The following is a 27,775-nucleotide window of genomic DNA, read 5'->3' on the forward strand; positions in this document are numbered from 1 at the left end:
CCCTCTCTGCCTCCTCCTCCTCCTCCTCCTCCTCCTCCTCCTGACCTTCTGTGTCTGGACACTGACCCCATTCATGTGGTCTCCCATCCCAGACCCAACTCACACCATCAAATTGTCATTAACCAGCCAGGAGAGAGCAAGAGACCTAACAGAAACATTGTACATTTGCCTGCTCTTGGGAGTATCCCTTGAATCTGGAGGCATATCATACTGGGGGTTGTAGGGTAATTGGGCAGCACAGACTCATGGGCCAAAAAGGCCTGTTACTCAGCTGTATGTCTAAATTTAAAAATTAAGTAGTGAGGGGCCCATGCTCAAGAATAACTCTGTGACATCCGTGACCTGGACATGCATGTCTATTGCTGGGTCCCAAGTCCTGGGCTTCCCTTTCCAGTCCCTTCGCCACAGGCTGCAGTGGCTCAAGAGTTAAGTATCTCTTCCCAGGTAGGGTGGACCATAAATGATCAAGAGGTGGATTTTCTGAAGGGTAAGTAGGGATGGGCTATAAGTGGTCAAGAGGTGGGTCTTTCTTCCCAAGGGTATTCAGGGATGAACAACGTGCTGGCCATGTCAGATGTTATGGAAGCAACCAAATCATTCTATTTCCACCCCTTCACAGGAGCAGGATTGAAGAAGAAGATGACGATGATGTGGGCATAAACAGGACATGGGTGCTCACTCCCAAGTCGCAAGACGCGGATGCAACGCACATCCTCAACTCGCTGCTTGGGGGCTACGACAGCAAGCTGAGGCCGGACGTCGGCAGTAAGTGACAGGGTTGTTGCAGCTCACCTGAGCCATTGGCTCATAGCAGGGTGAAGGGGGAGGGGGTGTGGAGGTGGGGGCAGCCTGTGAGAGGGGGCAGACATGTGGCCTTGAGACTTCACACCCCTGAAAGTGGCCACGCAGGTGGATAGGGTGGTGAAGAAGGGGTGCTTGAAATCTCACTGGGGCATGGAATAGGAGAGTTGGGGCATTTTGTACAAAATGGAGTATTGTGTGCAATTCTGGTCACCACAGGCTGGGAAGGTCATGGCTGTGCTGGAGAGAGTCCAGAGAAGATTCATGGAAACATAGAATATAGGTGCAGAACGCCATTCAACCCTTCAAGCATGCTCCACCATTCAAAATGATCGTGGGTGATCATGCAATCTCTGTCCATCATTCCTGCCTTCTCTCCATATCCCTTGATCCCTTTAGTCATAAGTACTACATCCAACTGCCATCAGGAGATTGGAGGCCTTAGTTACAGGGTTCAACCAGGTTTCTTTCTCCTGGAGTGAAGGAGCTGAGGAAGTGTGTGAGATGATGTGAGGGTAGATGTGGTAGCTAGTCAGAATTTCTTTCCTCTGATAGGCATATCAAAAGCTGGAGAGAGGAAGGATATTTAAAGATGATCTGAGGGTTTTATACATATTGGGACCTCACTGACAGAGCAGAAGTTGGCATCACCCGCAATCACTGGGTTTAAGAGACATTTAAATAGGCAGAACATTGAAGGATATGGTCCTAATGGCTGTAACAGATTTGTGATGGTGGACAAAAAGATTGACATGGACACGGTTCCTCTTGTATACACTTCTCTGTCAGTACAGCTGGAGATGTCAGGCAGGGGCCTGTATAATTGAAGCAAGGTATCTCGGTTCATTACTCTTGCAATGAAGCCAACATGATTACCTTGCTTTGTATCAGGCTGATGGTGGGACTAGAATGGGTGGCAGTGAGTGAGGAGAGCAGAGTTGGGGAGCTGGGTTGGACAGTAGAGCAAAGAGTCATCAGGATGGAACTGTTAGGGTGGAAGAAGCATGGGAGTGGGCAGATTGAAAGGGCTGGGTACTGGGATCATAAAATATCACAGCTGAATTAGGCTCATTGAATTTGCTCTGCCATTTGGATCATGGATGTTGTATTTCTCCTTTCAACCCATTCTACTGCCTTCTCCACATAATTCTCCAAACCTTTACTGATCAAGAACCTACTGCAGTATCATTGAAGAGTTTGAGAACTTATAAGGCTAACAGAGATGAGAACTTCTTCAGGGTGGCATCCCTCAAAGAGGCTGCAGTGGAGCAGCTGAACGGAGTTAAGAAATTCTGTAGATGCTGAGGTTGATTTTTACAGTCTACTGCACGAGCCCCAACCATCTGCAGACATCCTCAATTACCCTATCCCAGTACTGATCAAATTCTGCTTTAAATCTGCCCAATGACGTGGCCTCCACGGTCATCTCTGTTAACGAATTCCACAGATTCACCCCACTCTGGCTGAACAAGTTTCTCCTCATCTCCGTTCTAAAGGGAAGTCCTGTTCTGAGGCTGCATCCTCTGGTCCTGGACTCTCCCACTCCTGGAAACTTCTCCTCTTCCACTCTATCCAATCCACCTTGGATCAGTTTGGCAGTAGACATGGAGAGATTAGATAAGGTTTAAAGCATTTGAAGGGTGAGGGGAATTGGAACTCTGCTGCATGGGAAAACTGAAGGGTACAGAGTGCGAGATATTAGAGGAGGAGACTGGATGAGGGTTGGTGAGATATAAAAAGATCTAGGAACTGGGTGGTGGAGTTGATGTGGCTGGGACAATGTGTTCAGTGAGGGGTGGAGGGTTGCGTTGAGGACAGGCCATCTCCTGTGATAGAAACATCTTCAGGCCCCATTTGGGTGACTTGGCATTCTGTGATCCTACAGTTCTCTCCTGCTCATGGATCCCTTTCCTCATAGGCGTATCTAGGGTATGGCAGCCAGGGCACCTGCCCTGGGCACCACTTGAGGAGAGTCGGTTTTAAGCCTATTTGACCAATTTGATCAAATTGGGCCCCACGCCTCAAGGGGGCCCATACACGTGTTTGAGGCCAGGCCTTGAGCAGAAAATATTGTGTTGGACTTCATTTAAACTGGTAAGAAAATAATAATACTATGGGCCATATAAACTGAGGGATTTGTCAGTGAACTTGTGAAGTTATTGCCCTTAATTGATCATATTATCTCAGTGAAATATTTTTAGGAAATATGTCTTTGATTAAACTACTGACTTTAGGCCTCCTTTGTCTCCCTAGCCAAAAATTTCATGTTTCGTATTCATTTGACCCAGTAAGATAGATGTATTCCGGAGCTGATGAAGCTTCTCTTATTATTATCAAGATCAAAACAGGTGATAGGCTAATCAGTAAGAGAACTTGTACTTTAATATGAGATTGAGATAGCGTCATGTTAGGCTAGGGCCTAGGCTTAAGCAGTTAGCCTGAACATAAATAGCCTAGGCCCTAAGTGTAGAATTTCTGACTATGTTAGCAATCATAGATGGAATTGGTTAGGATATTTGGGTCTTGTAAAGATGAATAACCCCGAAGTTAGGTTAGTTTAAGTCGATCTTTACTAGGCTAGGTCGATATGGGGGTTATAGCCTACATCTTTACGAGCTGGTTTACAAGGTTATTCAGCTATTGGGGCATATACTGTACATCTTGGGGTTATTCATCTTTACAAGATCCAGATATTCTTAGCAAGGCTGCCTCTGTCATTGTTTCATAATTTTGCAGTAGTTTGATTTAGTATCAAAATAGTACTAGGCTACTGTTACTAACTGTGCTATTGCACTGCCAGGGCTTAATATAGCCTATTTCATATTTTTGGTGATTTGGAACAGGTGCAGTTTAGCTTGACCATGCGGAAATTGTTTTCTTTGGGGGCGAATTTCATCTATTACACGCATCAGTTTTCTGCCGATTTTCTAGCGACAAACTAGCGCTAGTCATTTGACTAGAAAATCAGCTAAACAAAATGGCAAAATTAAAGTGTGTCCCCCTGTCCTGGAATGTAACCTTAACTAACTAATCTAACCTAACCCCGTCCCCGCCTTCTCTCCGTAACCCCTAATTCCCTTATACTGAAAAAATATATCTAATTCCCTCTTAAATATATTCAATGAACCTGCCTCGACTACTCTCTGTGGCAATGAATTCCACAGATTCACCACCCTCTGGGTAAAGAAATTCCTCCTCATCTCAGTTCTAAATGGTTTGCCTATTATCCTTGAACCATGGCCCTGGGTTCTGGACTCCCCCACCATTGGAAACATCCCTTCTGCATCCATTCTGTCCATTCCTGCCAGAATTTTTATATGTCTCTATGAGATCCCCTCTCAATCTTGTAAACTCCAGTGAGTACAATCCCAAATTGCGCAATCTTTCCTCATAAGTTATTCCTGCCATTCCAGGTATCAGCCTGGTGAATCGCCTTTGCACTCCCTCCATTGTAAGAACATCCTTCCTCAGATAAGACGACCAAAACTGCACACAATACTCCAGGTGTGGTCTCACCAAGGCTCTGTACAGCTGCAGTAAGGTATCCTTATTCCTTACTCAAACCCTCTTGATATGAAGGCCAACATCCCATTTGCCTTTTTAACCGCCTGCTGTACCTTCATGCTCACCTTTAGTGACTGGTGCACAAGAACCCCTAGGTCTCTCTGCACTTCCCCATCTTCCAATTTATTGCCATTCAAATAGTAATCTGCCCTCTGGTTTGTATTACCAAAGTGGATAACCTCACATTTATCCACATTTTAGTGCATTTGCCATGTATCTGCCCAGTCCCTCAATTTATCCAAATCACACTGGAGCTTCCTGACCCCCCCCCCCTCTTCAGTGCACACAACCCCTCCTAGCTTAGTGTCGTCTGCATATTTGGAGATATTACATCCAATCCCCTCATCTAGATCATTAATGTAAATTGTGACACCTGGGGTCCCAGTACAGATCCCTGTGGCACCCCACTGGTCACCACCTGCTACTCAGAAAATGAGCCATTTATCCCAACTCTCTGTCTTCTATCTGCCAGCCAGTTCTCAATCCACATCAATACCTTGCTCCCAATCCCATGAACCTTGACTTTGCATGCCAGTTGTTTATGTGGGACCTTATCGAAGGCCTTTTGGAAATCCAGGTACACCACATTCACTGGCTCTCCCCATCTATTTTACCTGTCACCATCTCAAAGAATTCCAATAGATTTGTCAAGAACGATTTACCTTTTGTAAATCCATGTTGACTCTGTCCGATCCCTTCTCTGCTAGTCATATGCTCCGCTATTACATCCTTACATCCGGGGCCTCCGCCTGCCTCACTCTACCGAGGCCGGGGTCACTGCCTCCCCCTCGCTTTTGCCCGGATCGGGGCTGCCGCCGCCTACCTTCTGCTCGGACTGGGGCCGGGGCCGCCACTCAATTAGGCAGCATAGCTACTAGACAAATCACTAGACAAATAATGATATATATAGTGTTATTAATTATGCATGGCCTCTGCGCGCCGATCCTCCTAGGCCTTGACTTTCAGAGTCAGTTTAGGAGCGTGATTATGGCGTTCGGAGGCCCCAACCACCATTGACAGGTTGGATTGCGACCAGGTATGGTCCAACCTAGGAGGGGAGGCAGGCCCCTCCAGCCCGGGTAAGAAACCTGCATAGGAGAAGGCCACTCCGATATAAAACCTACGACCCAAGGACCTCTCTGCCATGTCCCAGCTTGCTTGGCCATGGCACACGAATCATGGGTGTAAAGGGTGGGGCCAGTACTGCGCACACTGCACTCCACCTAAAAGCTCCTTTGCGCAGGCCCAAGGACGTGTCCACGTCCTCCCCCTCCACGTCCTCCCCCTCAAAAGATGCTCACAAACTCAAGCTAGCATGCTGGAACATCAGAACCATGCTAGACAAGGCTGACAGCCACCGACCTGAACGTCGGTCTGCCCTCATCGCACATGAAATCCTCAGACTTGACATCGACATAGCCGCTCTCAGTGAAGTTCGCCTTGCAGATGTAGGCAGCCTCCAAGTACGCGGCGCGGGCTACACACTCGACTGGTCTAGCAAGCCTATGGATGAATGACGCCTATCTGGTGTAGGCTTCATGGTCAAGAACTCCATTGCCTCCAAACTCGAAAACCTCCCGACAGGCCACTCGGACCGGATCATGTCCATGCGACTCCCCCTACAAAACAAGCGTTGCATCACCCTCATCAGTGTCTATGCTCCTACCCTCCAGGCGGAACCAGCAGAAAAGGATAAGTTCTACACTGATCTGCACAACCTCATTCAACGCACCCCTACAGCCGACAAGGTTGTCATCCTTGGCGACTTCAACGGTCGCATCGGCAAAGACTCAGAAACCTGGCCAGGAATCCTGGGCGAGCATGGTGTCAGCAAGTGCAACGACAACAGGCGCCTCCTGTTGGAGCTCTGCGCAGAACAGCAGCTTGTCATTACAAACACCCTTTTTCAGCAGAGGGACAGCCTGAAGACTACCTGGATGCATCCCCGATCCAAACACTGGCACCTCCTGGACTACGTCCTGGTGCGAGAAAGAGACAAACGAGATGTGCTCCACACCAGGGTCATGCCCAGCACGGAATGCCACACTGACCACCAGCTTGTTCGCTGCAAGCTCAACCTTCACTTCAAGCCAAAGTCCAGGAACAGTAAAGCCCCCAGAAAGAGGTTCAATGTTTGAAACTTGCAGTCAGACGAAGTGAGAAGAAACTTCCAGGCAAACCTCAAAGCAAAGCTCGAGGATGCAATCCGCCTCACGGACTCGTCCCTGAAACCCTCTGGGATCAGCTGAAGACTGCCAAACTGCACTCCACTGAAGAGATACTGGGCGTCTCCTCCAGGAAAAACGAGGACTGGTTCGATGAAAACAACCAGGAAATCCAGGAGCTGCTGGCAAAGAAGCAATGTGCCCACCAGGCTCACCTTGGAAAGCTGTCCTGGACAGAGAAGAAATGAGCCTTCCGTCGTGAATGCAGCCATCTTCAGCGCAAACTCCGGGAGATCCAAAATGAGTGGTGGACTAGCCTTGCCAAACGAACCCAGCTCAGCGCAGACATTGGCGACTTCAGGGGTTTTTATGAGGCTCTAAAGGCTGTGTACAGCCCCTCACCCCAAGTCCAAAGCTCGCTGCGCAGCTCAGATGGCAAAGTCCTCCTCAGCGACAAGATCTCCATCCTCAACCGATGGTCAGAACACTTCCAATCTCTTTCAGTTTCAACTGCTCAGTCCAAGAATCCGCCCTGCTCCAGCTCCCTCAACAGCCCCTAAGGCTAGAGCTGGATGAGGTCCTCACCTGGGAAGAGGCATATAAGGCAATTGAACAACTGAAAAGTGGCAAAGCAGCAGGTATGGATGGAATCCCTCCAGAGGTCTGCAAGGCTGGCGGCAAAACTCTGCATGCCAAACTGCATGAGTTTTTCAAAGTCTGCTGCGACCAAGGAAAGGTGCCTCAGGACCTTCGTGATGCCATCATCATCACCCTGTACAAAAACAAAGGCGAGAAATCAGACTGCTCAAACTACAGGGGAATCATGCTGCTCTCCATTGCAGGCAAAATCTTCCCTAGGATTCACCTAAATAGAATAATACCTAGTGTCGCTGAGAATGTTCTCCCAGAATCACAGTGCGGCTTTCGCGCAAACAGAGGAACTACTGAAATGGTCTTTGCCCTCAGACAGCTCCAAGAAAAGTGCAGAGAACAAAACAAAGGACTCTACATCACCTTTGTTGACCTCACCAAAGCCTTCGACACCGTGAGCAGGAAAGGGCTTTGGCAAATACTAGAATGCCTCGGATGCCCCCCAAAGTTCCTCAACATGGTTATCCAACTGCACGAAAACCAACAAGGACAGGTCAGATACAGCAATTCGCTCTCTCAACCCTTCTCCATTAACAATGGCGTGAAGCAAGGCTGCATTCTCGCACAAACCCTCTTTTCAATCTTCTTCAGCATGATGCTGAAACAAGCCATGAAAGACCTCAACAATGAAGACACTGTTTACATCCGGTAATGCACGGATGGCAGTCTCTTCAATCTGAGGCACCTACAAGCTCACACCAAGACACAAGAGCAACTCGTCCATGAACTACTCTTTGCAGACGATGCCGCTTTAGTTGCCCATTCAGAGCCAGCTCTTCAGCGCTTGACGTCCTGTTTTGCGGAAACTACCAAAATGTTTGGCCTGGAAGTCAGCCTGAAGAAAACTGAGGTCCTCCGTCAGCCAACTCCCCACCATGACTACCAGCCCCCCCACATCTCCATCGGGCACACAAAACTCAAAACGGTCAACCAGTTTACCTATCTCGGCTGCACCATTTCATCGGATGCAAGGATCGACAAAAAGATAGACAACAGACTCGCCAAGGCAAATAGCGCCTTTGGAAGACTACACAAAAGAGTCTGGAAAAACAATCACCTGAAGAAACACATAAAGATCAGCGTGTACAGAGCCGTTGTCATACCCACACTCCTGTTCGGCTCCGAATCATGGGTCCTCTACTGGCATCACCTACAGCTTCCATCAGCGTCGTCTCCGCTCCATCCTCAACTTTCATTGGAGCGACTTCATCACTTCATCGAAGAACTCGAGATGGCAGAGGCCGACAGCATTGAATCCACGTTGCTGAAGATCCAACTACGCTGGGAGGTCACATCTCCAGAATGGAGGACCATCGCCTTCCCAAGATCCTGTTATATGGCGAATTCTCCACTGGCCACCGAGACAGAGGTGCACCAAAGAAGAGGTACAAGGACTGCCTAAAGAAATCTCTTGGTGTCTGCCACATTGACCACCGCCAGTGGGCTGATATCGCCTCAAACCACGCATCTTGGCGCCTCACAGTTTGACGGGCAGCAACCTCCTTTGAAGAAGACCGCAGAGCCCACCTCACTGACAAAAGACAAAGGAGGAAATACCCAACACCCAACCCCAACCAACCAATTTTCCCTTGCAACCGTGTCTGCTTGTTCCGCATCGGACTTGTCAGCCACAAACGAGCCTGCAGCTGACGTGGACATTACCCCTCCATAAATCTTCGTCCGCGAAGCCAAGCCAAAGAAAAACGAAGCAAGAAGAAAGAACATCCTTAATAATGAATTCCATCATTTTGCCCACTACTGATGTAAGGCTCACCGGCCTATAATTCCCCACTTTTTCTCTACCCCGATTTTTAAATACCTTCCAATCCATGGGTACTGATCCTGAGTCTATTGAGTTCTGGAAAATAGTTCTTAAAGCATCTGCTATCTGAATGTCCATTTCTTTAAGTACCCTAGGATGTCGATTATCAGCCCTTGGGATTTATCGGCCTTCAATCCCTTCAATTTCCCCAAGACCATGTCCTTAGAGATACTGATTTCTTTCAGCTCCTCCCTTGCATTAGTCTCTATGTTTCCCAACATCCTTGGGAGGTTATTTGTATCCTCTCTTTGAAAACAGAACTAAAGTAAAAATTTAATTGGTCTGCCATTTCCTTATTCCCCATTATATATTCCCCTGATTCTGTCTGCAAGGGACCTACTCTGGATTTCACCAATCTTTTCCACTTGACATATCTATAAAAGCTTTTGCAGTTGGTTTTTATGTTTGCCGCAGGCTTACTTTCGTAATTTATTTTTGCCCTCTTGATAAATCCCTTTGTCCTCCTTTGCTGCATCTTGAACTGTTCCCAGTCTTCAGATTTTGTACTTTTTTTTAGCCTGAAATTGATAACAAGTTAGAAAAGGATGACGTAGCTGTGAATCAAATTGAAGACGATCTCAATACACCAGAAGACAGTGCCAAAGCGGAAAGTCCACTTATAGCCGAAAAAGACTAAGCCCAAACATCAGGTAATGATGGATCATCCATGAGTACAGTTGTAATTAACATTTATGATGATCCAGCCAACTGGCCAGCATACATAAATCAAAATGTAAGAGATTATTTAACAATGAAACGTTCTCCTATTCCAGTGAACAACTTTTCCACGAAATGAAAAGGGATTGTGTTTTTCAAACTTTCACTGTAAGAGGAAACTTCCAAATGGGGAGTGCATTGAAAGACCTTGGATTATATACTCTCAGTCTGCTTATAGAATTTATTGCTTTTATTGTAAACTTTTAGTAAGAACACAACCAGTGCATTATCAACAAGTGGATTCAACAAATTGTCTAATCTTTATGTTTGTTTGAGCATGAAAATTCTAAAAACCATTTGGAAGCCACAGGAGTTTCTGGGAGTTACACCAAAGACTTTGTAGTGGACAGACAATTGACAAAAAACTTGAAATAATTGTCAATTAACGTGCGAAGCACTGGCAGTTAGTACTCAAAAGGCTAATAGCAATAGCGCAGTTTCTTGCTGAGAGAAATCTAGAATTTAGAGGAACAGAGGAAAAAGTTGGTCATGAGAATGTACACCATGGAAACCTTTTAGGTCTTGTTGAGCTGTTTGGAAAGTTTGACCCTGTTCTTGAAGAACATTTGTGAAAAGTCAAAACCCACGAAGTTCATAATCACTATTTAGGAAAAGATACTCAGAATGAACTACTAGACATTATGGCTACAGATGTTTTGAATGAGATACTGAAACGTGTAAAAGCAGCTAAGTACTACGCCATAATTTTCGACTGCACACCTGATATGAGTCACCAAGAGCAAATGTCTCTAACGATCAGGTATGTGTCTGATGGTAACTTGGCTCCTTCAGGTGTTTATGAACATTTCATAAAGTTTATCCAGGTTGAAAGTAGCACAGGAGAAGATTTATATAAAACATTATTAAACACACTGAAGGAATTAAATTTAGAGGCGAAAGACATTCGAGGCCACGGCTATGACAACGGTAGCAACATGAAAGGTCACACATCTTGAGTACAAGCACGACTGTTGAAGGATAATTCAAGAGCTTTCTTTGTACCCTGTGCATGTCACAATTATAACCTTTTACTCGGAGATGTAGCTGCGTTGTCCAGATGCTATAACATTTTTTGAGATCTTGCAAAAGATCTACATATTGTTCTCAGCATCATCTAAGAGGTGGGCAGATTTTAACAAGCATGTACCCGGGTTATCAGTGAAACTTGAGCAACACAAGGTGGGAGTATCAGATTGATAGTGTTAAAGCTGTTCGTTATCAGGTTGGAGAAGTATATGACGCACTTGTGGAAATATCAGAGATAGCAGCTAAAAGACTACAAATTTTTAGTTTCTTTGATATTTTGGCATGAAGTACTTTTTAAATTTAACTATGTAAGCAAGGAACTACAAGGTGAAGCAAAGGACATTGATGGAGTCATTTGAAAAACTATTATCATGGCTAAGAATTTATAGAGAGGGCAGTTTTAATGATGACCTAATAGGCACAAATGAATTGGCTGAAGCTGTTGAATTACCATTGGAGTTCAGACAATTTCAAGAAAAAAAAACTACATAGAAGGAAGAGAATGTTTTCATATGAGACAAAAGATCAAGCTTTAGATGATCCAAAAGAAGCATACAGAGTTCAGTGATTTAGCTTAGTGCTAGAATGAGCTCTCCGAACCCTCCTCCATTGACAACAGCGTGAAGCAAGGCTACGTCCTCACACCAACCCTCTTTACTATCTTCTTCAGCATGATGCTGAAACAAGCCATGAAATACTTCAACAATGAAGACGCTGTTTACATCCGGTACTGCACGGATGGCAGTCTCTTCAATCTGAGGCACCTGCAAGCTCACACCAAGACACAAGAGCAACTTGTCCGTGAACTACTCTTTGCAGATGATGCCGCTTTAGTTGCCCATTCAGAGCCAGCTCTCCAGCGCATGACGTCCTGTTTTGCGGAAACTGCCAAAATGTTTGGCCTGGAAGTCAGCCTGAAGAAAACTGAGGTCCTCCATCAGCCAGCTCCCCACCATGACTACCAGCTCTCCCACATCTCCATCGGCACACAAAACTCAAAATGGTCAACCAGTTTACCTACCTCGGCTGCACAATTTCATCTGATGCAAGGATCGACAAAGAGATAGACAACAGACTCGCCAAGGCAAATAGCACCTTTGGAAGACTACACAAAAGAGTCTGGAAAAACAATCACCTGAAGAAACACACAAAGATAAGCGTGTACAGAGCCGTTGTCATACCCACGTTCCTGTTCGGCTCTGAATCATGGGTCCTCTACCGGCATCACCTGCAGCTCCTAGAACGCTTCCATCAGCTCTGTCTCCGCTCCATCCTCAACATTCATTAGAATGACTTCATGACCAACATCGAAGTACTCGAGCTGGCAGAGTCCGCAAGCGTCGAATCCACGCTGCTGAAGACCCAACTGCGCTGGGTGGGTCACGTCTATCACCTTCCCAAGATCGTGTTATATGGCGAGCTCTCCACTGGCCACTGAGACAGAGGTGCACCAAAGAAGAGGTACAAGGACTGCTTAAAGAAATCTCTTGGTGCCTGCCACATTGACCACCACCAGTGGGCTGATATCACCTCCAAACGTGCATCTTGGATCCTCACAGTTCGGCGGGCAGCAACCTCTTTTGAAGAAGACCGCAGAGCCCACCTCACTGACAAAAGACAAAGGAGGAAAAACCCAATACCCAACCCCAACCAACCAATTTTCCCTTGCAACCGCTGCAACTGTGTCTGCTTGTCCCGCATCGGACTTGTCAGTCACCAACGAGCCTGCTGCAGACGTGGACATACCCCTCCATAAATCTTCGTCTGCGAAGCCAAGTCAAAGAAGAAGAAGAAAAGAAGAAGACAAACCTATTCAATCTTTTGGGTCTAGATTTAAGCAGCTTAAAAGCCATGTAAAATTATTTGGATTTTTAAATAACTTTCAGCTTACAAAAGGCAGAAATAAGGAAACATACTGCAGACCTTGAAGCAGCTTTAACTGACACCATACTAAAAAAGAGCACTGATGGAGGGGTAGTTACTGAAACAACTAAAGATGTGGATGGTTATCTGTTGGCCGAAGAACTTGAAGCTCTGAAAACTTTTCTTCCCTTTAGTGTTGTTAAGCTTCAAGCTCTGTTTGAATACCTGGTAGTAAACAATCAATTCACATAATTTCCTAATGTTTTTATTGCTTTGAGGATTTACTTAACAATGCCCAAGTAACAGTCGCATTAGGCAAAAGAAGTTTTTCAAAACTAAAACTGATTAAAACAAGAGAGGCTAAACAATTTGGCTGCTATCTAGAAAATGACATTACTAAAACCATTGACTATGAAATTATTTTGAAAAATTTTGCAAAAAAAAAGCCAGAAAAGTCTGTTTCTAAAAGACCTGCATCAACAGTATGTCTGTAATTGTTTTAACTTGTATTAAAAAAAATAAAACTTTCATATTGTCTTTCAATATTTAGTATATCAAGCATTTAATGCTTTTTGGCTAAGACTGGCATACTACAGGAAATATAAAACATCAATTTAGACTTTTGTAGAGGCCCTGCTATCAATTTTTTAATTGGGCCCTGCAATTCCAAGCACCGGCCCTGCACTTGAAGGGAGGGTGGAGGCACTTGTCCTAGCTCCTTGCCCGCCCAGAATCTTTGCTCCCTCCTTGACCTGCTGTGCCGAGTTTCTCCAGCATTGCTTTTAATGTAATCACAGTGTCTGCAGACTTTACTCCAGGGGTTTTGCTTCTTGTCTGTTGATTTGCTCTGCAGGCTGGGCCTGTCAATACCCAGGGGTGGCACCACCCAGAGCCCCCACGGTGACAGGTGCTGGGCTGCTGGTTACGGAGGTCATGCTGCAGCTGCCCCTTGCCCCTACTTGAGAGCATGGCCAGGCTCGGTCTATTCCCTGCCCCTCTCGCCGACAAGGGCTGGGTATCTACGCACCGCCTTGTGAATGCGAGCAAACCCGCCCCTGGTTGGTGGGGGGGCTGTCACTTCTTCTGTGTTTCTGAGTGTGAGCCGATCTTCCTGGGAGCTTCTGCCTTTTAACGTGGGAGCGGGTAGTGGGAAAAGTGGCCATGAAGCTCAGCCTGCACTCTCCCCTCGCCTTTGCTTTGGCTCTGATGTTGTGCAGATATCACTTAGTGTTTTTAAAACCCCTGCCCCAGCGCCATCCCTCCCTTGGCCGGAGGACGGGTCCCGCGCCGGTCACTGCACTGATGCAGGGCTCTCTGCTGCCGTGCAGCGGGGAGCCTGGGCTGAGACAAGGACGCCCGCCCTTCCATGGTCCTCCCCTGCCCCTGAAAACAAACCACACTACAGTTCGCTCCCATCTCCCCTCCTGCGCATCCCAGACTTGGCCGGCGCTGGGCAACTTCTGCCGGAATCTCAGGTTTTCTAAAGAGAACCCCCACCCCCATTTTGTTTTAAACCTGGGAATACTAGCCTGTTCTGCTTCATCTCTCTTCCCCGCTCGTTCCAGGGATCATGCACCTGATTGAGGGGCCCTGGCGACAAAACCCAGACTCAAACTCTGTCCTTGTAGCAGCCCCGATTCCTACTTGGACCCCGGGGATGTCCGTGTTGTAATGGGGAGAAACAGAGCACCCAGGCTCACACTCACATGAGAAGGGCAGCAACCAGTGGAGAGGGGACAGGTCGGGAAGGCGAAGTGGAGGGTTGTTTAAGGGTTGAAGTAAGCAAGTTTTAACGGGGTGAAGGGGGGAGGCAGGGCAATTTCAGTGCTTGTCACAGATGCTATTTCCTGTAGATCCGCCACTGCCTTTCCTGTGATCCGTTGCTAAGTCAAGAACTCCACCACTGGTCCCATCCAGTGAAGTTGGGAGACTAAGTTCCATCAAGTCCTGTGTGAGAGGCATGGGGGAGCAAAACCACAAACATTCCTCGGCCAATACCTGCATTTGGAGAATTGTCTAACACCAACTATCACTCTGAGGTGCCACAAATTTATCCTTAACTCTGGTACATTATATCAACTGGGATGCCCACCTCTTCCTGTTTACCCCTCCAGCCTTTTGGAATTGCCCGGAGATTTGATGTTTAAAATTTCCCACAGGATCTGGGAACACTGAGCTCTTCCCCACCATCCCCTTCATCTATCCACTAACCTCTCGGCCACATTTCTTTCTTGCCACCAGTGCAGTTTACTGGCCATTATCACCTTGGAGTCTGTGCTATTTTGCTGGGTGTGAACCGGCTGTTGACAGGGCAAACACACTTCTTTGGCTGCTGAGCTCTTTTGGGTGTGAAGGTGTTGTGAAATGTTCTGCAGAAATCCCTCTTATTCTTTCCAGAAAGAGAAGGATTCCTGGTGAGTGCCACATTAGTGCAGTGGCTTATGAGGGACCCTCCCAATGTGCCAGGTGCTATCCAGTTTACAACATGCCAGCAGGGAAGACTGAAGCCCATTCAGTAAAACCTTCCCATCCCACTACTCTAGAATGTTTGCTATGGAGCCAGCTTCAGGTTGCTGCCCCAGGGATTGCAGTCCTGCTGCCCCGTGAGTGAAGGAGTTCCCAGCATTCAAAACGCGTGAGGACTTCGTCAGGACCTGCTCAGCACGAGTCTACCACATTCCCATCTGCAGAGGAGTCTTTGGATGAACAAATCTGATTTAAAACACCAAAGTCTGCAGACACCCTGGACACAGAAATAAAAACTCAATGCTACTGAAGCACACAGCAGGTCAAGATAAAAAAAATATGTAATGGACGTTTCACCCTGTTATTTTTAAATGCTAGAAACCATGGTTTACACAATTTCTTCTTCTTTGCCTTCCATTGGTCGTGGTTGACCATGTGTATTGTGCCTCTGGTAGTCACTGTGGAGTGGCCTCTCCAGAGAGAAAGCCAGGGTAGGGTTGATGTGGAGATCGCTATGTTGCCCATGCAGTGGGGACTCCCCCCCTCCCCCCCCGACTTCATGTTAATGACAGGTCCAAAGGAACACAAAAGGTGCATACAGTTGGGTGCCAGCAGCATTGCAGGAGTTTCCGAGCTGGTGCTGGGTACAGCAGCCAGACATCTTCAGGACTCTGACTCCAGATTTTTCCTCGACGTTTACTCCCAAAGCCTTTCCTGTGAGTGGGTTGTTGTAAGGGTTAAGAACCAGACCAAAGTCAGGGTACAAAGCACACATTTATTTTGGGGGATGCAAATGGGGCAACAGGGTCGAAATACTAAATAAACCTAAACAAGCACAATACACATCGGATAATGAGGGAAATACCAACAGAGACGGAGAATTACTTAAATACATACAGTCAACAGTCAGGATCAAGGTGATACTACGTGACCCCACCGTGTATGGACACCGCCCTAGCTACCTAACCACAGGACTCACCCCAACCCTGTGTGAAAGGTGATACGTACATGCCATGAGGGGTCAAAAGAGACAGTACAAAGGGGAACATGGTCCTCTCTAGTTCTGCAGGCAGTACTGGGGGCCAATCACTTGGGGCAGGCTGGGCCCCCGCTGGCTGCTGTAGCCAATGGCTCGAAGCCATTTGCAGTGGCTCAGCAGGGGTCAGCTGATGGGTGAAGGACAGGGCTGAGTCTGGGCTGCAGCACCTGATGATTGAGGTGGGCGAATCACAAGGGTCATCTTGATAACTTGGGGTGATTGACATGCAATGTGTTGCCGCAGCCTCTCCATTACAGGTACATACACAAGGCAGCAGAAGTTTGAAATTGGAGTTTTCTCTCTCAGAGATGAGTTACCATCTGTGGTTAACAAGCCGGTTTCAAGGCACCAGTGGCCCACCTTTCCCCTTCTCCTGGCAGTGAGAACAGCTTCACTGGCCACAAGAGCTCGGCCACACATGAAGGCCAGGAGTTGGACTTGGTTGTCAGAAGCTGTTTGAGACGGACGCCGTGAAAAGCATTTGTGTATCAGTGGGAGCTCGACCCCACAACCACCCGTTGGCTATGACAACCTTTAGATTAATCATGTTAATTTCCTGAAGGGCTCAGGCCTGAAACGTTCTCCCCATGGATGCTGCGTGACCTGCTGAGTTTTTCCAGCACGTTTGTGTACTGCATTATTCTTGTTTCTCTGCTTTTAGGGTGGATTCTGCAAATATTTATATCCAAGATGGAGAGTGGCGGGTTTTTTTTGCAATACCTAATTGGTACACAAGACTGGGATTTTCACTCCGTCTCAGAACATATGACAATAAACTAATTACTATTGGAATAAGTCCTGAGGCAGGGATGAATCAGAGGGTCAGCGCAATATATTTCCTATTGGTCATTGGGAGGGGTTGTCTGGTTTTCCATTGGCCCATTGATAGATGTTGGGGGTGTTACTGGTTTCCCATTGGCCCATTAATGTGTGTTGGGGGTGCTTGATTTCCCATTGGCCCCTTGATGAGTGTCGAGGGATGCCTGGTTTTCCATTGGTTGGTTTATGGGAGAGTGTCGAGGGATGCCTAGTTTCCCATTGGTTGGTTGATGAGACAGTATTAGGCAATGTCTGGGGCTGTGGTTGCCTTCCATTCTTTGCATGACTTAGCTGCTCCTTCAACCTCAGAGCAGGTAACATCCAACTCTGGACTAGATGTGCCGCTCAGCTGTCACACTATCACACTGGGTGATTCACCAGTCACCTCACGCACAGCAAACTCCCACAAAGTTGGGGCGAGAATGCTGGGCGAACCTTTCTCTGAGAAAGAGGGAATTTTGCAGAGGTCATCATCCTATCTCGCCACCAGCAGGTCTGGCAGAGCTTTGCTCCAGTGCCTCTAGTGAAGGGCAACAACTCCCAAAATATGCACTGTGTCATGAACAGCTCACATCCAAGAGAGAGACTCCCATCAATGACTCCACCACCCCATCCCCACACAGAATGATACAGTTACAGGCCCTTCCGGCCCCTGAGCCCACACCACGTAAATACACCAGCATGACCAATTAACTTATGAACCCTGTATATATTTGAAATGTGAGAAGAAACCAGATGAGACCCATGCAGTCACGGGGAGAATGTACAAACTTCTTATGGACAGTGGCAAATTCAAGCCCGGTTTGCTGGTGCTGTAATAGTGTTGTGATAACATAGAACAGTACAGGCCCTTCGCCCACAAATTATTTTAGACATACAGCATGATAACAGGCCATTTTGGCCCACGAGCCCGTGCCACCCGATTTTCACCCCATTAACCTACACCCCCAGAGACACAGGGAGAACGTATAAGCTCCTTACAGACAGCACGGGATTCGCACCCTGGTCCCATTCGCTGTAAAGGCATTGCACTAACTTCTACGTCAACCATTTCTTTTTTCTTTCTTTGGCTTGGCTTCACGGACGAAGATTTATGGAGGGGTAAATGTCCACGTCAGCTGCAGGCTCGTTTATGGCTGACAAGTCCGATGCGGGACAGGCAGACACGGTTGCAACGGTTGCAGGGGAAAATTCATTGGTTGGGGTTGGGTGTTGGGTTTTTCCTCCTTTGTCTTTTGTCAGTGCAGTCTTCTTCAAAGGAGGTTGCTGCCCGCTGAACTGTGAGGCGCCAAGATGCACGATTTGAGGCGATATCAGCCCACTGGCGGTGGTCAATGTGGCAGGCACCAAGAGATTTCTTTAGGCAGTCCTTGTACCTCTTCTTTGGTGCACCTCTGTCACGGTGGCCAGTGGAGAGCTCGCTATATAACACGATCTTGGGAAGGCGATGGTCCTCCATTCTGGAGACGTGACCTACCCAGCGCAGTTGGATCTTCAGCAGCGTGGATTCGATGCTGTCGGCCTCTGCCATCTCGAGTACTTCGATGTTAGGGATGAAGTCGCTCCAATGAATGTTGAGGATGGAGCGGAGAAAACGCTGATGGAAGCGTTCTAGGAGCCGTAGGAGATGCCGGTAGAGGATCCATGATTCGGAGCCGAACAGGAGTGTGGGTATGACAGCGGCTCTGTATACGCTAATCTTTGTGAGGTTTTTCAGTTGGTTGTTTTTCCAGACTCTTTTGTGTAGTCTTCCAAAGGTGCTATTTGCCTTGGCGAGTCTGTTGTCTATCTCGTTGTCGATCCTTGCATCCGATGAAATGGTGCAGCCGAGATAGGTAAACTGGTTGACTGTTTTGAATTTTGTGTGCCCGATGGAGATGTGGGGGGGCTGGGAGTCATGGTGGGGAGATGGCTGACGGAGGACCTCAGTTTTCTTCAGGCTGACTTCCAGGCCAAACATTTTGGCAGTTTCCGCAAAACAGGACGTCAAGTGCTGAAGAGCAGTTGGATAACCATGCAGTTAGATAACCATGTTGAGGAACTTTGGGGGGCATCCGAGGCGTTCTAGTATTTGCCAAAGCCCTTTCCTGCTCACGGTGTCGAAGGTTTTGGTGAGATCAACAAAGGTGATGTAGAGTCCTTTGTTTTGTTCTCTGCACTTTTCTTGGAGCTGTCTGAGGGCAAAGACCATGTCAGTAGTTCCTCTGTTTGTGCGAAAGCCGCACTGTGATTCTGGGAGAACATTTTTGGCGACATTAGGTATTATTCTATTTAGGAGAATACTAGCGAAGATTTTGCCTGCAATGGAGTGCAGTGTGATTCCCCTGTAGTTTGAGCAGTGTGATTCCCCTGTAGTTTGAGCAGTCTGATTTCTCGCCTTTGTTTTTGTACAGGGTGATGATGGTGGCATCACGAAGGTCCTGAGGCACCTTTCCTTGGTCCCAGCAGAGCATGAAAAACTCATGCAGCTTGGCATTCAGAGTTTTTCCGCCAGCCTTCCAGACCTCTGGGGGGATTCCATCCATACCTGCTGCTTTGCCACTTTTCAGTTGTTCAATTGCCTTATATGTCTCTTCCCGGGTGAGGACCTCATCCAGCTCTAGCCTTAGGGGCTGTTGAGGGAAATGGAGCAGGGCGGATTCTTGGACTGAGCAGTTGGCACTGAAAAGAGATTGGAAGTGTTCTGACCATCGGTTGAGGATGAAGATTTTGTCGCTGAGGAGGACTTTGCCATCTGAGCTGTGCAGCGGGCTTTGGACTTGAGGTGAGGGGCCGTACACAGTCTTTAGAGCTTCGTAAAAACCCCTGAAGTCGCCAATGTCCATGCTAAGCTGGGTTCGTTTGGCGAGGCTAGTCCACCACTCATTTTGGATCTCCCGGAGTTTGCGCTGAAGATGGCTGCATGCGCGACGGAAGGCTTGTTTCTTCTCTGGCCAGGACGGCTTTGTAAGGTGAGCCTGGTGGGCAGCTCGCTTCTTTGCCAGCAGCTCCTGGATTTCCTGGCTGTTTTCGTTGAACCAGTCCTTGTTTTTCCTGGAGGAGAAGCCCAGTACCTCTTCAGTAGATTGCAGTATGGTAGTCTTCAGCTGATCCCAGTGGGTTTCAGGGGACGAGTCTGTGAGGCAGATTGCATCCTCGAGCTTTGCTTTGAGGTTTGCCTGGAAGTTTCCTCTCACTTCGTCTGACTGCAGGTTTCCAACATTGAACCTCTTTCTGGGGGCTTTACTGTTCCTGGACTTTGGCTTGAAGTGAAGGTTGAGCTTGCAGCGAACCAGCCGGTGGTCAGTGTGGCATTCCGTGCTGGGCATGACCCTGGTGTGGAGCACATCTCGTTTGTCTCTTTCTCGCACCAGGACATAGTCCAGGAGGTGCCAGTGTTTGGATCGGGGATGCATCCAGGTAGTATTCAGGCTGTCCCTCTGCTGAAAAAGGCTGTTTGTAATGACAAGCCACTGTTCTGCGCAGAGTTCCAATAGGAGGCGCCCATTGTCGTTGCACCATACCACCTATTTATTCCTTCCTTTAAAAAAAAGAACAAAACTCTCTCTATCCCGTAACCCTCTATTTTTCTTTCAGCCACGTGTCTAAGAGTGTCTTAAATGCCCCCAGTGTTTCAGCCTCCACCACCATCCCTGGCAAGGCATTCCAGGCCCCCTCAGCTCTCTGTGTAAAATAAAACCTACCCCTGATCTCCCCTAAACTTCCCTCCCTTCATGCTGTACAGGTGTCCTCTGGTGATTGCTATTCCCACCCTGTGAAACATGTACTGGCTGTCCACCTTATCTATGCCTCTCATAATCTTGTAGACCTCTATTAAGTCTCCTCTCATCCTTCTACACTCCAAAGAGAAAAGTCCCAGGTCTCTAACCTTGCTTCATGCAACTTGTTTCCCAATCCTGGTAAATCTCCTCTTCACCCTCTCCATAACTTCCACATCCTTCCTAGAATGAGGTGACCAGAACTGAACACAGTGCTCCACAAGTGAGGTCTCACCAGAGATTTGTAGAGCTGCCATATATTCTATCAACTAACTGAATATTGCACTTGTTTAACAGATCAGTCATTATAATTTGTAGAGCATGGTTTGTACTTGTGGTAATGATACCATGAGGTGACACTTGTTTTTTGCCTTGTTTCCTGTGTTTGTGTTCTTGCAGTCAAACCGATCGTTATTGATGTGGATATCTATGTGAACAGTATTGGGCCTGTGTCAGTGATCCAAATGGTAAGTAGTACTCTGGAGCTGGATATGGAGGTTGTGTGCACGTTGACTAAGTGTGTCTGCAATCAGTATGTGTCACAGGGGACATGGTCTGCACTGAACCATCATGGCAGCATCCAACCAATTAAAGAGGGCTGAACATTGGTAAAGAGACTCTTCCCCAACTTGTCTTTTGGCACCCATCTGCTTAAAAAAAAAGACAGGTAATATCCAATTCTATAGAATCCTTGTGGACAGAATTAAGAAACTGGAAGGGTAAAAAGACCCTGATGGGAGTTGTATATAGGCCTCGAAACAGTGGCCAGGATGAGTGTGCAAGCTACAGAGAGAAGGCACGTCAAAAGAGCAGTGTTACATTAATCACAGGGAATTGCAATGTGCGTGTTGATTGGGGAAACCAGGTTGATGCTGGATCCTCAGAGCAGGATGCCTTAATGCCTTCTATCTGCTGGACGATGTTGAGATTAAGGAAGAGAAAGTGTTGGGTCTTCTGAAAAACATTAAGATTGATAAGACCCTGGGTCTGGATGTTATATACCCCAGGTTGCTGTGGGAAGTGAATGAAGAGATAGCTGGAGCAGTAACTATGATCTTTGGGTTCTCCTTGGCCACAGGGGAGGTGCCAGAGGATTGGAGAATGGCAAACATCGTCCTTGTTGTAAAAGGGTAATAGGGAGAATCTTATAAAATCTTGCGTCAGTGGATAGGGTCCTGAATGCCTTCAGGATGGCTTATCAGAACAGCTTTTGGCTGAGCTGACCAGGCAAATGGCAACTCTGGGTTTGATGTTATGTAGTGACCAGAATTGATAAGGGAGCTGAAGGTAAGGGTAAGAGGCAGTCATTAGCCAGCAGGGGATATGACAGCACAATTACAGGCCCGTTGACCAACAATGTTGTGACAACCCAAAAAAAATTAAACTAAACCTTCCCTACCTCTATTTTTCTTTTATCCTTTATCCATGTACTTGTCTAAGAATCTCTTAAATTTTGCTATTATTCCAGCCTCCACCACCACCCCTGTCACAGGCCCACAACTCCCTGATGTCTCCCATAAACCTTCCTCCATTCACTTTGTACAGACTTCCTCTGGTGTTTGCTACTCCTGCCCTGGGTAAAAGGTGCAGGCTGTCCACCTTATCTGTGCCTCTCATGATCTTGCAGAGCTCAATAAAGTCACATTTCATTCTTCTATCCTCCAAAGTCCCAGCTCTGCTAACCTTGCCTCATGGAACATATTTTCCAATCTAGGCAACATCCTGGTAAATCTGCATCCTTTCCATAGCTTCCACATCCTTCTTGTAATGAAGTGACTAGAACTGAACACAATATTCTCAGTGTGGTCTCGCCTGAGATAAAGCTGCAACATCAACTCACTACTCCTGAACTCTATTCCCTGACTAATGAAGCTAATCAAAGGACAGGCCTTCTTAACTATCCTATCAACTTGCACAGCAACCTTGTGAGATCGATGGATTTTGGACTCCAAGGTTCTTCCATACTGTTATCCAGTCATTAACCATGCACTTTGCCTTCAAGTTTGACCATCCTAAATGCTTCACCCATCACTTGATCAGTTTGAAATTCATTGTCACTTTACCGCCCTACTCTGCATCTTGTCTATTTCCTTTCTAACCAGAAAAACCCTCAACACTACCCATAACTCCTCCAACTGCAAACTTACTGACCTATCCATCTATCTTCGTCAGGTCATTTATAAAAATCACAAAGAGCTGAGGTCCCATAACAGATCCCTGCAGAACTCCACTAGTCACTGACCTCCAGGCAGAATACCTTCTGTCTACTCCTACTCTGTGCTTTCTATATGCAAGCCAATTCTGAATCCACACAGCCAAGGTTCCATGGATCGCATGACTCATGACTTTCAGAATGAGTCCCTCATGAGGGACATTGTCAAATGCCTTACTAAAATCCATGCAGACCACATCTACTGCCCTACTTTCATCAATTTCCTTTGTTACCTCCTCAAAAAATTCAATTAGGCTTGTGAGGCATGACCATGCTGACTATCCCTGAGAAAAGTGCACGTCTCCAAATGCTCATCGATCCTATCCTTAAGAATCCTCTCCAATGATGCAAGACATTAATATTCTCCCTATTACCCTTTTACAACAAGGAGACTATGTTTGCCATTCTCCAATCCTCTGGCATCTCCCCTGTGGCCAAGGAGAACCCAAAGATCATAGTCATTGCTCCAGCTATCTCTTCATTCACTTCCCACAGCCAGACCCAGGGTCTTATCAATCTTAATGTTTTTCAGAAGACCCAACACTTTATCTTCCTTAATCTCAACATCATCCAGCAGATAGAACACCTTGGGTTCTCCTTAATCCTCTTGCCAAGACCTTCTCATGTCCTCTTCCAGTTCTCCCAAGTTCTTTCTTAAGTTCCTTCATGATCTCTTCCTGTTTTTCGCTTCTTAAATCTAATGTATGTTCTCTTCTCCTCTTAATTTGCTGCTTCACCTGTCTGTCAAACATGGTTCCCTTTTCCTACCCTATTTTCCCTGTATCAGTGAAACAAGCCTATTTGAAACTCCATGCAAGAAGTCCCAAAACATCCGTAAATGTAAAAAAAAAATTCTATTTAGACATACAGCATAGTAACAGGCCTTTTCAGTCCTTGATCCCATACTGCACAATTACACCCATTGACTAACTCTTCCCCCCCCCCCCCACCCTTGTACGTTTTTGAACAATGGGATGGAACCAGAGCCCCTGGATGAAACCCAAGCAGATGAGGGGAGAATTTACAATTCCTTACAGACAGTACTGGATTAGAACCCAGGTTGTTAGCACTGTAACAGCAAAGCACTGATCTCTACGCTAACCATGCTCCCCTAGAGGATCTACTCTCCCTAATTCCTGCCTTATTCCATCATAATCAGCCCTTCCCCCACTTTATCCTTTTGCCTGCTTTTATCTTTTGCCCACTGTATGCTAAAGCTTAGGGAGTTGTGGATACTATCACCAAAATGTTCCCCCATCAAGAGGTCTGTCACCTGACCAGTACTCGATCCAGTACGGACTCTACACTAGTCAGCTGTTCCACATACTATGTCAGCAATCTTTCTTGGACACATCTATACCTCTTGCAGTAAGAATGTGCCAGTCAATATTAGGGAAGTTGGACTCCCTGTAACAACCCTTTAATTTCTGCACCATTCCAAAATCTGCCTGCTTACATGTTCCTCGGTGTCCTGAAGCCTATAAGACTACTCAATACAGTCATTTTTTTTTACATTTTAAATTTAGACACACAGCACAAAACAGGCCATATTGGTCCACAAGTCCGTGCCACCAATTAACCTACAACCCCTGGTACATTCTGAACAGTGGGAGGAAACGGGAGTCCCTGGGGAAAATCTACACAAATATAGGGAGAACATACAAAATCCTTATGGACAGTGCAGGATTCGAACCCTGGTCCTGATCGCTGGCGCTGTATGACAAACCTTGTTGAATTTTTCAAAGAAGTGACAAGAAAGGTGGATGGAGGTAAAGCAGTTAATGTAGACTATCTGGATTTTAGCAAAGCTTTTGATAAGGTTCCACATGAAAGGTTAATAAGGAAGGTTCAGTCACTAGGAATTAATAGAAAAATAGTAAGATGGGTTCAGAGGTGGCTGGAGGATAGACAGCAGAGGCTCATGGTGGACAACTGTCTGTCAGGGTGGAAGCCTGTGACGATTGGTGTGCCTCAAGGATCGGTGCTAGGTCCCCTGTTGTTCATAATTTATATTAATGATTTGGATGATGGGGTGGTTAACTGGGTAAGTAAACACGATACAAAAATAGGGGGAGTGGTGGAGAGTGAGGCAGGTTTTCAGGGATTACAGAGGGATTTGGTTTGTCTGGAGAGTTGAGCTGAAAGATTGCAGATGGAATTTAATGTAGAGAAGTGTGAGGTGCTTCATTTCGGTAAAAATAATCAAAATAGGACATATGTAGTAAAGGGAGGACATTGGGGAATGCACAAGAACAAAGAGATCTTGGAGTAATGGTGCAGCATTTCTTGAAGGTGGATTCCCATGTTGACAGGGTGGTTAAGAAGGCATTTGATATGTTAGCCTTTATAAATCATAGCATAGAGTATAGGAGCTGGGAAGTGATGCTGTGACTGTTTAAGGTATTGGTGAGGCCAGGTTTGGAGTATTGTGTTTAGTTCTGGTCTCCAAATTATAGGAAGGATATAGGTAAGGTAGAGAGGGTGCAGAGAAGATTTACAAGGATGTTGCCTGGCTTTAAATACCTAGAGTACAGAGAAAGATTGAAGAGGTTAGAACTTTATTCATTGGAATGTAGATGGTTGATAGGGGATTTGATAGAGGTGTTTAAAATTATGAAGGGAATAGATAGACTAGATGCAAGTAGATTCTGCCCCTGAGAGCAGGGGAGGTTGAAACAAGAGGACATGAGTTGAGGGTAAGGCGGCAAAATTTTAGGAGAAACATTAGAGGTTGCTTCTTCACTCAGAGAGTGGTGGCTGAATGGAATAATCTTCTGGAGGAAATAGTTGAGGCAGAGTCAATTCTTTCATTTAAGAGGAGGCTGGATATATACATGGATAAGAGGTGGTTGGAAGGTTAAGGGGGGGAGAATAGGCAGGGGAGCTAGAGGAGTTGTTTGAGTGAACCGGCGTGGACTTAAAGGGCCGAGATGGCCTGTTTCCATGCCATAAAATGTTTTATGGTTATATGCAGTTTGGTAAAGAAATAAAAGGGCAGATATTATGAAGATGGGGTGAAAATCCAAAACTCAAAGGTGCAAATGGACATGGGAGTCCCCAAGCAGGATACCCTTAAGGTGAAGCTCCAGGGTGAGTTAGTGATGAGAAGGTGATGCAATGCTGGAATTCATATCTAGAGGAATAGGATTCAAGAGCAGGGATGTGATGTTGTACCTTTATAAGGCACTGGCGAGGCCTTATGGAGAACGGGGTACAGTTTTGGGCTCCTTATTTTAGGAAGGATGTGCTAGCATTGGAGAGGGTTCAGAGAAGATTCACAAGGATGATTCCTGGAATGAAGGGATTAACATACGAGGAATGTTTGATGACTCTTGGACTGGACTGCTTGGAGTTCAGAAGAAGGAGGGGAGACCTCATAGAGGCATTTTGAATGTTGAAAGGCCTGGTCAGAGAGGATGTAGCATTGTTATTTTCCATGGTAGGGCTGTCTAGGGAACAACTTCAGGATTGACTGCCTATTTAAAGTAGAGATACGGAGGAATTTCTTCTGCCAGAGAGTGATGAACCTTTGGAGTTTGCTACAATGGGCGGCTGTGGAGTCCAAGCCATTGGCTATATTTAAGGCAGAGATTGATAGCTATCAGAAATGTCAAGAGTATCAAAGGTTATGGGGAGAAGGCCGGAGAGTGGGGCTGAGTGGGAGAATGGATCAGCTTATGATGGAATGGCAAAGCAGATTCAAAAAGCTGAATGGTCTACTTTTGCTCCTTTGTCTTATGGTTAAAGGGTCATGGTCTCAAATGAAAGGCCACACCTCTGACAAGGCAGCACTTCCTCCGCACTACAGTACCTCACTCAGGTCCTGATGCATCTCCAAGCACCTCAAAGAAGGCGGCCCTCCCTCAGTACTGCAGCTCTCAATGTTGGCTCAGGTCCTGATCGTCTCCCAGCATCTCTGATAACTCCGTCAACAACCCCGACCTCTTCATTCAGCACCTGCCCTGACCTCCTCATTAAGACTGCTCAGTTTGATTTTCTCCAATAATAGAAAAAAAAGTATTGTAGTCTTCAATTATGTAAAATTCACTTTAATCAAGTAATTCCCGTTACTTACAATATCTAAATTTAAATTCAAACCCCAGTTTCTGGTGCTGTGATTGCATGAACTACCTCGCCAATTGTGCGCCTGTCATCATTAATCTCCCCTCTCCCCTATTATATATATATTTAATAAAACATCACTAAAGATAAAGACTCTTACTAGGCAGGGACAGGGAGACTCTTTGGGAAAATCGTCCCAGGAGCAGCATTGGCCGGCTCCTCATCCTGGGCACCTCCATTTTATTCAAACACAACTTTATTGAAACTTTATTCAACAGCTGCCGTGGGCGGGGCACAGCCGGGGTGCTCCACTGGCTGAATATTTGCTCCCTTCTTCACCAAGAGCTGTTGTGTTGCTTTGGAGAACATCTACTTTTTCAATTTTAAACTTTATTTATTGATTTCCCTTTTTTTGCTGATTGTTTAAGTTTCTGGTTGATTGAATGCTGGATAATGGGAATTTTACTGTATAACTATTTCAGAATGATTTACTCAGTTACAGGGCACAGTTCATCAATGTCACAACCTGCAGGAAGAAGCCATTTCCCAGCATGATGGTCCTGAGTTTGATGCTCCTGTACCTCCTTCCTGATGGTTTTGGGTCAAAGACTGTCTACTGGATGGAAAGGGTTTTCTGTAATTCTTTGAGGCCTATTTAAGCAAGGAACCTGTGAATGTTGTCAGTAGAGGAAAAGGAGACCCCAGTGATCTTCTCGGCCCTTTCTGATACAGTTATCGTGCCACACAACGATGTAGCCAGACAGGGCCCTCTCAGTTGCGCTCCAGTGAAAAGTTGGGGGTCGGTACCCT

General features: G+C 46.4%; 1 protein-coding gene across 3 annotated transcripts in view; it reads left to right on the forward strand.

The window, feature by feature from the left end:
* The first annotated feature begins 749 nt into the window (after positions 1-749).
* Positions 750-27,775, forward strand: part of LOC138740725 (gamma-aminobutyric acid receptor subunit gamma-4-like) — a 94,751-nt gene continuing 67,725 nt past the window's right edge. For 2 of the 3 annotated variants that reach the window (XM_069893790.1, XM_069893792.1), the window contains exons 1-2: positions 750-765; positions 21,091-21,158. In XM_069893790.1, coding sequence (XP_069749891.1) covers positions 21,156-21,158 — 3 coding nt within the window. In that variant the 5' untranslated portion in view covers positions 750-765; positions 21,091-21,155. Of the gene's footprint in view, positions 766-9,555; positions 9,654-21,090; positions 21,159-27,775 lie in introns of those variants that run through there. The other variant, XM_069893791.1, reaches the window with a different exon arrangement.

The sequence above is a fragment of the Narcine bancroftii genome, chromosome 8 (genome assembly GCF_036971445.1).
Source record: "Narcine bancroftii isolate sNarBan1 chromosome 8, sNarBan1.hap1, whole genome shotgun sequence".
Lineage (NCBI taxonomy): Eukaryota > Metazoa > Chordata > Chondrichthyes > Torpediniformes > Narcinidae > Narcine > Narcine bancroftii.